Source organism: Alligator mississippiensis, chromosome 5 (assembly GCF_030867095.1).
Source record: "Alligator mississippiensis isolate rAllMis1 chromosome 5, rAllMis1, whole genome shotgun sequence".
NCBI classification, from domain to species: Eukaryota; Metazoa; Chordata; order Crocodylia; family Alligatoridae; genus Alligator; species Alligator mississippiensis.
The window spans coordinates 153,781,730-153,794,044 of NC_081828.1; the positions used below are offsets into that span (position 1 = coordinate 153,781,730).

At 43.0% G+C, this 12,315-nt stretch overlaps 1 protein-coding gene across 3 annotated transcripts in view; it reads left to right on the top strand.

The window, feature by feature from the left end:
* The window catches only part of COLQ (collagen like tail subunit of asymmetric acetylcholinesterase), a 79,692-nt gene continuing 67,377 nt past the window's right edge, over positions 1–12,315 (top strand). Inside the window, exon 1 of one of the 3 annotated variants that reach the window (XR_002093705.2) lies at positions 1–208. Coding sequence is in view for 2 of the 3 variants with exons in the window: in XM_019498062.2 (XP_019353607.1) it covers positions 103–208 (106 nt within the window). In the remaining variant the exon portion in view is untranslated. The remainder of the gene's footprint in view (positions 209–12,315) is intronic. The other 2 variants (XM_019498062.2, XM_006265243.4) reach the window with 2 other exon arrangements.

The following is a 12,315-nucleotide window of genomic DNA, read 5'->3' on the forward strand; positions in this document are numbered from 1 at the left end:
AGAGAGCAAGCAAGACAGGCATAGACAGAGAAGACCGTGAAGAAGAAGAGCTCCCCAAAGCAGACCCGTGTTTCTAACTTGGAATTTTAGAGTGCAGCCAGCATGGTCGTCCTCAGCCTAATTACTTCGGGATTTTATCTTCAGCTTTTCTTCTGCTTTGTTCTCTCTCAGACTTCATTTGTTGACAGTGTCTTCTCAGTTTCAGCAGGTAAATTATGACATTGCTTTAGCTCTCATTTGTTACTTTTAATTGACTGGATCTTACCTTTGATTTTTACACTTTCTAATGATTGCAAAGGTAGGTGGAAAAGTACTTGATTGCAAACCTAGCAGTTGTTAGAGGAGGTAGCTGAGGATTTTTCACTGTAAACCTGTGTTGCTGTATTGTAGGGTTTTGTTATTTCTGATTTCAACAACCGTCTCTCCTTCCCTGTTACCAGTACCCATCCAGTTCCTCAGCTGTTGCAAATTGATATGTCCCTATTTATCTCTATAGTACATTGCAGTTTTACATTAGCCAAGGATCTGGCCCAATGAGTATATTAGTTGCACGTCTGCATGTTTCTTTCTATTTTGGGGGAGCTTAGGTAGATTAGAGCAGGGGAAAGAGAACAAGTCCCAATGTATATCTACTTCTATAAATATATTCTTGACCTCGTCCAATGTGGTTGGACTCCAACTTGGAAGTTAGCAGAGTAAACATCATCTGGCTCTGACTACGACACTAACAATACCCAGAGGACTTACATAGCGAATGAGAGCTCACTGCATGGAAAATCCCTGATAGGCAAAAGGGAAAACAAATTAATTGTCAGCTGAGCCAGGGCACTGGAAATCCCTTTTAATAGGATTTACAGTTGAATCAGCTAGGCTTTCCTTCATCAATGCCAAGTGGAAAGTAAGAGGAAAGCTGAAGACCACAGATCTTCAGCTTTCACCTCTTTATGGCAAATTGGTACTTCTTTCCTACCAAAACCCTAGATCCAAATCGCACCTGAATTTCAGGGTATTCCAGACCAATCCCACTTTGGCAGCTTGAGATCAATGTGAGTGATCAGAAAGATGCCCATTTTAAACAGAAGACAAGTCCTCTTAAAGCTGCGCTGTCTCTCGCCCTCTCTCTCTTTCTCTCGGTGCTGAAACCAAAGAGCAAATGTATTATATTCAAGATATTTAAGAGGAAATGTCCAAGAACGAAGAGGGAACAGGAATATGGTGATAGACTTTGATCAAGCAGTATTAGCATCTCAAGTGATTTCCTTTGGCTTTTTTTAATTTTATAGAAATTTTCAGCCAGATTTAATGTTCACAAAAGTGAGTAGTTAGTTGTACTTATTTAAGTGCTCCCTGCTGCACTTAAGTCTTGATCTTCTTGTATATTCCACATGGAAATCTTTCCTTATCTGAAACTGCCAGCCAGGGCTGGGAGGAGGTAAAATTTGATCAAATGTCTCTAGGGATCAGACAGAAACTCATGTTTCCATTTGCAACTATTTTTATTTTTTTGTCTTACATTTAAATGCAGTAATATCACTTCCACATGCTGCACATCCTCAATGTTTTGAACTCTTCGTGCATAAAAACGTATTATAACTCATGTATTAAAATTCTGCTTGCAACGAGAGTAATTCAGGCAGCACTTTGGAAAGTCCTATGGCATTTAATAGGGATGGAGCATATAGGATCCTGTAATCCTTTACCATTTCTGTTAAGAAAACATTTCTGTAGAAGCTTAATGTTTCATAGGCTTCTATAAAGAGAGAATTATATCCTGTAAATGCTAGTGTTTCTTTTGCTAATTTTAGTGAGGCAAATAAGTTTACATCATATTCCAGAGCAAGATTCCAAAATTTATAGAATTGCTTTTGTCCATATTACAGAGCTTCTCAGCCTCATTCTTTTTTGACTCCAGAAATACAATATGGCAATTCATCTGTTGTAAAGAACTCAGAAAGACCGTAACAGGTCAGAAATGCTTTTGACACTATGGATTTCTACTTGAAATCTCTGGGTTTATCTTGTGAATCATAACATCCTGGTTGAGAATCACTTCTCTACTCAATTGCATATGACTTCCCTATTAGGGAAATGTTAATGTTGAACTGTTTTGGGTTGGATTTTTTAGTTCCTGAAGTCCCCTCTTTATATCGAAATCACATTGTGCATTGTTTGGCATGCAGGTTATTAAACTTTGGTTATTAGTTTCATGAAAGCTTTCAATGCATTCAAATAAAATCTATGATAAAGTCAAGTTACCAGATGCATCATCCTGCCTTTCTCATAAAAGCATTTCTTCAGATAGAACATGTAACTTATACTACTACTAACAAAATATAATCAACCTAGGTTGTGGCAGAGAGGCACCAGTCAACTTTGTGGGAGAAAAAATGATGTGGGAGGCCTAGAAAAGGAAAAGCTCAGTATTTCCTCTCGAGTGTTTTAACAATGCTAGAGGATGCATTTGTGCCAGGATGAAGAGATTGAAACCACTGGGCCTGAAAACCTAGGGCAGCAAGAATGCTGAGGTGAAAAATTTGGTATTTTCAAGAACACTCGGCATGAACGTTGCTTGTTACCTGTTATACTTCAATATTGCCACAAATACAGGTATCAGCCTAGTGCCTGGAGTGCATGACTTCTCAGAGGTGGGGAGAGGGCAGGAAACTCCCTGCACAAGTAGAAAGCAGAGCTCTTGAGAGTGACAGGCTCTAATGTTCCTGTCCCAGCATCCTGCCATAAGAGGATGTTAGTCTGTGGCTTACATCCCTACCACTGGCTAAACATCAGCAGCATTCACTTGTTTTTCCTAGATAGTGACAGACTAGGAGCAGCAAATTGTTTTTCATGGTGCATCCCGTCTGACTTTTCCTGTAAGGAATCCTGGCCAACATGATTCCCAGATCAGGGGCTCTCCTGGCTAGTGTGTCTCTTGTCTTCCCCCTCTCCAGCCAGTAGCCATTTCATAGAAGTCTCAGAATGTGTGAGATCCAAATTTGGATTTAAACGTCACCATTAAGTTCTATTCAGGGTGAAACAGACTGGGGTATTCCTGTTTTTAAGGCTATTATTTAAGGCTCCAATCAGAGATCAGGGCTCAGTGCTACATACTACATACAAACATAATGGAAAGATAGGTCCTACCTCAGAGAAGTTGCAAAGCTAATTCTCCTGTCATGCATTTCCAAATGGAACACTCCAGAGCAACCTTTCACTGAAATATTATATATGAACCTTAAGCAAAAATCTAAACAACACTATTACAAACTTCTTAAAAGTAACTACAACAACTTGTTAAAACCCAAACCTTCCTTAAATCAATTCCACGCTTGTTTTTGTAAATCTTAATATTTTAATGCTATTTTTTATAATCAGTGCTGTCATTCATATTGCAACTGAATGGAAAAACATGGCAGTGAAACTGTACAAAAGTACCTAATATTTGTCAGAGCACACAGACCCAAATCCTGCTAAGGCAACATTGCAACATCTATTTGATACGGTGGAAAAAGTAACTTCTAGTGGGTGATGCAATTGTAATTGCACAAAACAGAGAGATAATTGGTTCATAGCTTGTAGACCCCTTACTCATATTGGTGAGCAGCTATGGCTGGGCACAGACAGTCAAGGAGGTTAGTGGGAGGTTAGATTGAGTTAAAAATAGCCACCCAGTCCAAGGTAAGTCGGCATGGGGGGCTAGCAGGAGGAGTAGGTAGGGGGGATCAAGGAGACTGTGGGGGGATAAGGGGGCAGACAGGGTCCATGGGGAAATTGGGGGGGGAAGTGGGATTTGCAGGAGGGATTAAGGGGGTCGGGGGGGGGGACAGGTGGCATCCACGGGGGGGTTGAGGGCAAACAATCCACAAGGGATTGGGGGAACAGGCAGGGTCCATTGGGGGTTGGTGGGTTCCAGGAGGGTTTGGTGGGATCAGGGTGGCTTATCGGGTCTTCAGGGAGGTTTGGGGGCAACCAGGGGCTATTTGTAGCCTCTCAACCCCTGCTCCCAGTGAACCTACCTCCTCATCCCTCCTGCTCCTCCCCCCCCACTGGTACTTATTTCTTTGGTTCCAAGCATCAGCAAATGGTGATGAAATCAGCACCAGGAGTGACTTGTAGGATGGGGGCTAAGGGGGGCACTGTCTGGTCCAGGGATTGGGGACAAGTTGACAGGGGGCTAAAAATAGCCTGGTGCTGGAGGGGCAGGCAGAGAAAGCTCAGACCTCTGGGTTGGGCCAGTGGCTGGGCTTTCCCAGCCCTAGGGCTGCGCTGGGAACTGTACAAAAGTTCAGGAAAGTTAGATTGATCTAAAAATGGCCAACCTGATCTAAGATAAACTACCTCAGAAGTAGGGTTAACTTAGATCAGGTCAGTCATTTTTAGACCAGTCTAACCTTCCTGAAACTTCTGTACTGTTCACTCTTAGAGAGATCTAACTAGAGATCTGAGTGTAAGGTCTGTTCCCAGGTGAACTAAGTTAGCTTGGGTGGCCATTTTTACCATGATATAACCTCTCCCTAATCCCTGTACACACCATATATGCCTGTTCACCAAAAGGTACGAGGGATTCACAAGCTAGTCCTGGAGTAGGGAAAATTTTATCAATGATAGATAAAATAATGAGCAAGATTCTACTATTGCTTTGACTATATCTGCATTTGATAACAATCTCCCATGGGGAAAGCCACATGTTCTATTTTACAATAGAAATCTCTTAGCAGGGGAGGAAGAGGAAATCAACAAACCACAGTATAAATTCACCCACGTTTTAATGGTCTTGCAAATGCCTGTTGTGTTCTATCACTCTATGCCTGGCTCCTAAGCAAACTAATTGTATCTGGCAATAGGAGATGACTGCTTGTTTGAAGAACAGGTTTCAACACTACACTTGCAAAGTAGAAAACTAATTACATTTCACAGCAAGATCATTCTTGAGCGATGACTTCTTCTTCCTATAGTTATAAAAATACATCTGGCAGTTTTCCAGATATGTTTGAAAGTGTGTGACCACAGGGCACATTAATTTCTACCCTCATGTCTTTCCATGGCAACAGGTTACAAATAAATAGGTTTTCAGGTCACAAGAATGTAACTAGGAAACAGAGATAAACAACCTGGGTGGGGGTGGGGGGGGAACCCTTTTTAATTATGCAAAGTATTTGAAGAAGGAATGACCGTTCAGATCAGTTAATTTACAAAAGGAATATGAGGGTTAAAAAGTAAAACCCTCTCTCCTTTCAACCCACCTATGCATTTATCCCTAGTAACTTTGTGTGATAGCCCGTCATTCCTGGAAGTACTGGAAATACCAAGTTAGCATCAGCCAGTCCATTTTCCTAGTGCTGAAGCATCATTTTTAGAGGAAGTTGTTCAGGGAATAATATTACAACATGTTCTAGCATGTGACTGTGGTTCCACATGGCAATGTAGCTATGTGGAAGCAAAACCACAGGGGGTATGTAATTAAAACTCTTCTGCAGGCAGTAGCACTATTTAATATTTTCTTGGGGAACCTCTATCTAATATTTTTCTAATAACCTAAGAAATTTTGTTGAGTTGTTCTACTGCCATTTTTTCCAAGTTCTTTTCTACTTAGGTCCTTGAGCCATGCGCATCAGCATGATACATCAGTGTGTCTGCTATGTAGAAGAGCAACGATTCTCAACTTGGGTGCCATGACATTATGGGATGGCATGAGATCCTTTCAAGGCTGTCAAGGTGCAGTGCAATACACAAGCATCTACACATGGCTCACAAGACAAACCCAGAGATTTCAAGTAGGAGATTATAGTGTCAAAAATATTTCAATCTGTTACAGTCTATCTGAGTTGTTTGCAACAGAAGAAGAGGCAGGAGGAGAAAAACAATGACTAAGTTGTTAATATAAAACACACCTTTTATGCTCAACCCAAATTTATAGCTTGACTGAATTTAGTTTGGTGGTGTATGTGGATGCACAGTCCTCTGAAACAAATGTGATAGATTAATCTAATTCAAAGGAATGCAAACAGATTGTGAAATGCAGTGCTGCTGGCATTATTGCTAACATTGGTTTTGATTTGTTGCAATTATGGTGGTAATAAATTAATACTTTCAGATTGTGCATGTGAGTGGGAACATAGTAAGATATTGGTGGTTGAGTGAAGTGTCATTGAAGCTGATGAAAAAGCTGCCTCTTATTGAGGATAAATCTAAAAAAGAATTCAACTCTTTTATGAACTAGAAAGCTAAAATAACAGGAGCCAGCACCCAAAACACAGGCTGCATGTACAGAGAGTTAAGAATCTGAGCTATGTGGCAAAGGAGCATGACTGGGGTTAGAGAGAAATGCAGGAAACTGAGTGTTGCTTCTGGGAGTTGTGTGTGTACATGAGAGAGCAAGGAGCAGCAGAAATACCACAGATGCAGAAGGAAGCCCCGAAGGCAGCAGTAGCTATACTTCTAGCGTGATCCTGGAGAAAAAATAAGGAAGAGTACTTTTGGATGGAGCACTGGCTAGAAAGAGGCCTGGAACTGTGTGCAAAGAAACAGTCTCCTTCAGTGTTTGTGTACAAAGACCTCTTTCCCTGGACACAACAGGAAGCAGTCTTTGTAAATAAAAAAATTGCTTTAAGGAAATACCCAATTCCATCATCGATTTTTTTCCGTTAGTGGAAAAAATCCACAACAATGCCATGACTTCCTGGGTCAAAGGATGTAATTCTAGTGTCAGAAATGGATTTTGGTTTCCATGGAGAGAAATTGTGATCTCATATTTCTTTTGATCCAAGATGAAACAAATGAAGGAGGTGATCATGGAAATAAAACATGGCCAGAAAATCAAAACTATAAAAGGTATTAAAGTAGTAGCTGGGGATGTCCTGGATGATGTCCTGAGAGATGACTTTCAGGTTGAGATGAACCCTGCAAAGCATGCATGCAGGAAAGGAATTGCAGTTTCAAGTCTGGAATGGCAAGATGGAGCTATGAGATGACTCGCAACTTGATTTATGCACTAGAAGGTCTTTCCTGAAATATGGGAAATCAGCACAACTTTGATCCACTTAGACCTTTCTCATAGATATGAGTTTCAGCAAGACTGAAGGATTTGGACATCATCTTGAGAAGACCACAATGGAAGTCAGAATACAAGATTGGGCCAAGCCAGCCAAAAGGACTTAAGCAAAACCGTACATTTATAGTAGTTTTCTACCCTATTTGTAACTCACAGTGGCCTATTTGGGAGAAGTTGGATTGCTATAACGCAAGCAATGCAAAACTCTGCTATCTTAATGAGTCCCTGGGTGATTTACCTGGCTCATTTCAAAATCACATCCCAAATGAACATTGAAAATGAACATAAAAATCTCTGCTGGTGCTGCAGAATTTACCTGTAATAGAGAGAGAATTATCCAAATCACTGCTACATTCCTTTGCTATGCACTTTGGACTCCACTAACAATTAGAGGTTGACAAGACAAAACTAAAAGGTACCAGGCTGCAGAAAAACCCAAGAGATAGGAACCCCCCTCTCTCCCCCCCCTCCCCAAAACTACTAGTAGTGTGATACTAAGAAATTAACAACTTTTGAGTGGAGAGCTAAATGAAAAAAGGCCTAGAACTATCAGCAAAGAAGCAATCCCCTGCTCTTAAATTCCTTCTGTGTTCTGGTTTGTGCAGTTCTTTGTAAATAAACAGATTTGCATCAAAGAAATAAGGGACTCAATCACTGATTTCCTCTGTCAATAGAAACAATCTATTGAGCAGTTAGCCACATTTTGGCTAACTGCTCCAGTCGAATAGCACTTGTGTTAAAAACAGATAATGAATGGCAAGAAGAGACTATGCCAGAAGTGGGAGAGGACCTGAAGAGACTCCAAGTCTGGGGTCTAACAAGCTGCCAGTTTGGATTTCCAGGATAAATGGTCAATGGATGCTTGCCTGGATCTGATGTTAGACTTGCAGATCAGGATCCAGCCAAAGGAGGCCAGAATCATTCCAAGAAGTTGTGGAGCTCACGGACACCTGGTGCCTTCTGAGTCTGGAGGGAGCTGGTGAGCTCCTGCAAATGCTGCCAGCAGTGGTGGGGGTGCAAAGGCGAGCTCCCGCAGATGCTGCCAGCAGTGGTGGGGGCACAGCTAGTGAGCTTCCGCAGATGCCACCAGTGGTGGTGGGGGTGGAGCTGGCAAGCTCTCGCAGATACTGCTGATGCTGACGCTGACAGCAAAAAGGACAGAGCTGGTGAGCATCTGCAGACACCGGCATTGGCGTCAGTAGTGGGGATGGCCCTGTCGGGGGGCACGTACCTCCCCATGCCCCTCTACCAGTCGCCCATGGTTGAGCTTGTCACAGAACCTGCAGCAGCCCCGCAGGATCAGTAGCTAGTGCAGAAGATGGCAGATGGAGCCCATGAGCCCTGAAGGTAGTCTAATGCTCCTGAGGTAAAAGGAGAGTCTAATCTGGTTGGTGACTGATGGGAAGAAGTGATGACACATTCAGTTTGTAAAACAAGGACTATTGGCGATAAAGGCAACAATTCAGTTAAATGCTGGTATAATAAATACATTGCCATAAAACAGAGGAATGTTATAAATATAATGCTGACCAGGGCACAGCATCAGAAAAAGCATTGAGTGAAGTCCTCTCAGTTTAAGAGATGGGACAACACCATGTAGGAGGACCAAAATTTGAAGGAACAAGAATCAGAAACCCAGCTTTATTTTATGTTTGGGCAGTTGAACAATAGTGAGAGGTGGACTAATAAGTGTGTAATGTTATTTCCTGGTAAATGCCCAAGAACAACAGGCAGGAATCAAATACACTAGAAGGCCCAGGGAATAGGCGGCCCAAAACTTTATGACCCAGTTGGTTTCAAGGCACCTGTCCAAAAATGAGGAAATTTGGATGTGAGAATTGGAACTCTGCAATTAGAGCACAAAAATCTAATTAGCCAAGAAGTAGATAAATTAGTATTCAGTTTCAAATTAATTTTGGCTAATATCTACATGAAAAAAACAGCAGGAAGGACATCCTATAAATTTGGTCTGTGGAAATTTATTTTAAAGATGTTAAACAAATGGATTTGGTATATAATGAAGCCCTGCTAGCAAGGAAAGCAGTGGCATATAGGAAGGGGTGGGGGGATTACCAGCTTAGCCCCAGGTGCCCTATTAGAGGGGGATGCAAAATCGGAAGCCACTGCCACATAGGCAACTGGTAGGGGAGGCATGGGGGGCACGTGCCCCCCTAACAGAGCCGTCCCCACCACCACTGCCACCAGCGACTTCTGCGAGTGCTCGCCAGCCCTGTCCCCACTGCTGATGCCATCTTCTGCGGGTGCCCCCCAGACTCAGGAGGCACCAGTCATCTATGCACTGCTACCCCAGTTAATGCAAAGAAAATCCCATGGGACGAACTTTTGTACTATTTGCAGAAGCCTAGTTTGCATGTCAGTGTCTCTCTCCACTTTAAGATGGAAAGACATTGCCATAAAAAAATGGCAATGCTGCCATAAATGTTACGGTAGCACAAAGACCAAGAAAACAGACATCCATACCTCTTGTCACACCACAAATGTCCAAAGTTTGTGGCCATGACATAAGTGATATCAATTTGGGCCACTTTATAAGGCAGACCTGTTAGGTTTATGGCAGGGGAGCGAGGTTAGCCCAGAACCGCCTGCACTCTCCAGCTACCTCAGGTAGGTACTTCTGGGGCTTCAGGGGTCTGATCCTGCATGCCCTGACAATTCCCATTCCCATTTCAGGGGCAGCAGGATTGGGCCTTGAGAGTGCTTGCTTGGGTTTTCCTGTTTGGGATTTCCTGGGCTCCTGTTGACACTCCAGTGTGGTCCTGGGGCTGGGACCTCACTGGAGCTGACTTTCCCCACTTACAGAGATGCACCCTGGAGATTCCCTAGGGAACATCCTCTGGAAAAGGATCAACAGGCAGGACAATAGGTTACGTGTGTTTTATCCAGTGAAGCAGATCAGCTCTGCTGGGATACATCCCAGCACAGCTGATCCCCTTCATTTGATGATGTCTACCCTTACATCCAAGCTGGAGTATAAAGCAATATGAGCCACCACACACACAGTCTTCTTACTTTTCTTCCCTAGGAACACAGGAACACATTATAAATAGTTGTGGTACAGTATAAGTCCTTGATAAGAATCATAAAGCTCCAGAAATGTCATGTTATCAGGATATCTTAGAATAGCCTTTTTGTCTCTGCCTTTGGCTTCAGCTTTCTGATAGGGAGATGCATCCTTTTTCATGAACATTTTTAGCATGGCTTCATTTTCATTTGATCCTTTCAGGCAGTTATGAACTGTTGTTGCCTGCACTTTTCCATACAACTCTTAAGGGAGGACAAAGGTAACCTCAAAAACACCAGCTACTGACTCCTGGCATGTGCAAACACACAACACTCTGAATATAACAACAGAAAGAATTGGGTATACAAGAAACAAAGCATGTGCATCAGATATTACAGCAGCAAACAGAGAAAATAAACCTGTTAAATGGTAAACACCTGACATAGTTTTGAAGGGCAGTGATAGCAATGCATGCCAGTATATTCATGTAGTCTGAATGAGCCAAACTCACAGGTGAGTCTGAGCTGGTATGGCTTCTCATCATGTATGTCATACAATTCCAAACCCTGTCCCAGTGCACCCTCTCATACATCTCCTCTAATTTTGACCTATTAATCTTAGGAAGACTAAATTGATGCGATTATCATGTTAAGAGGCAAGGAAAGCAACTAATAGGAGAATGAAAGACAGTTAAGCTTGGTCACTCTCTTGTACCTTTTCCTCGCTCCTCAGCACCATTATGTATTCATTTGCATTCATGTAATCCTATTTGTAACTTTGCATCTCATATTGGTTGTTCCTGAATTTGACATTCTGTGATCAATAGTCTCATCTTTGGATTTTCTCTCCTTTTTTTTGGTAAAGTGGAAAATACGAACTCCTTTGGTTTAATTGAGTGGGATGTCTGTGTGTCTGGCTGTTTCCAGGTGCAGTTTCTGACACATGCACCCCAAAAGAAATAGACCCTGACCTTGGAAAATGGGAAGCAGAATCAAAAGGTACGAGACAGAGAAGGCTGTCATTTCCTTTTGGAACAGTGCCACAGAATGAATGGTGAGAGCCTAGACTGCTTTGGGGCTCGTGAGGATACAGATGGCAATTTTATTGATTGAATTCAGCAGGAAGTCCATAATGCCTCACCACCGTTTGTGCATTTCAACGCACCTTTCCTTGAGAGTGATCAGCAGTTGAATGCAGCAGTCCTCTTTAGTAGTCTGTCCACATCCCTTCCTCCTGCACTTTTAACTACTCTGGCCCCAACCTGTCCTCCATGCATGCACAGACAGTGGAGGCACATTATAGAAATCTATAGCTACATCAGTGCCCCCTGGCAACATCTCTGGTTACCTGGGATACTTTACTACTCTCCCTCATGCCCCTTCCTCTTCAGGCAGCAGAAGAATGGGGAGAACTTTAATCCTGGTCTTTGTGGAGGAGATGACAAACCAGAAGCAAGTAGGAGACCACCCTCACAGTCCTTTTTTGAGGGAAATAAAACTACTGTTTCCCTATCCTTCTAGGATCATCTGCCATGCTGCCAAGCAGGTCATGGGAGATGTTCCTTGGGGAAATAAGAGGTGAATGAGATGTCAGGCTGGTTGTAATGTGTCATAAATCCAATGTCTATATTGAGTCCATGATTTTTAGTATCCAGTAGAGGGAGGTTATGCTTAAGGGCAACCAACGTGGGTTCATTAGAGGCAGGTCCTGTCAGACCAACCTTGTGGCCTTCTATGACCCAGTCACAAAATCCTTAGACGCAGGGGTAGCAGTGGACGTAGTCTTTCTGGACTTCAGGAAGGCCTTCGACACTGTCTCTCACCCCATTCTCATTAAAAAACTTGGGGGCTGTGGCATCGACACCTACACAGTCAAGTGGGTCGCTAACTGGCTGGAGGGCTGCAGCCAGAGAGTGGTGGTGGATGGGTCATTTTCAACTTGGAGGGAAGTGGGCAGTGGGGTCCCCCAGGGCTCGGTCCTCGGACCCACACTCTTCAAGATCTTCATCAGTGACTTGGACAAGGGGGTAAAAAGCACCCTTTTCAAATTAGCTGACGACACTAGGATGTGGGGGGATGTGGGCACGCTAGAAGGGAGGAATAGGCTGCAATCAAACCTAGACAGGTTACAGGGGTGGGTGGATGAGAACAGGATGGGTTTCAACACTGACAAGTGCAGGGTACTGCACCTGGGGAGGAAGAACCAGCAGCAGACCTACAGGCTGGGGAACTCCTTTCTCATCAGT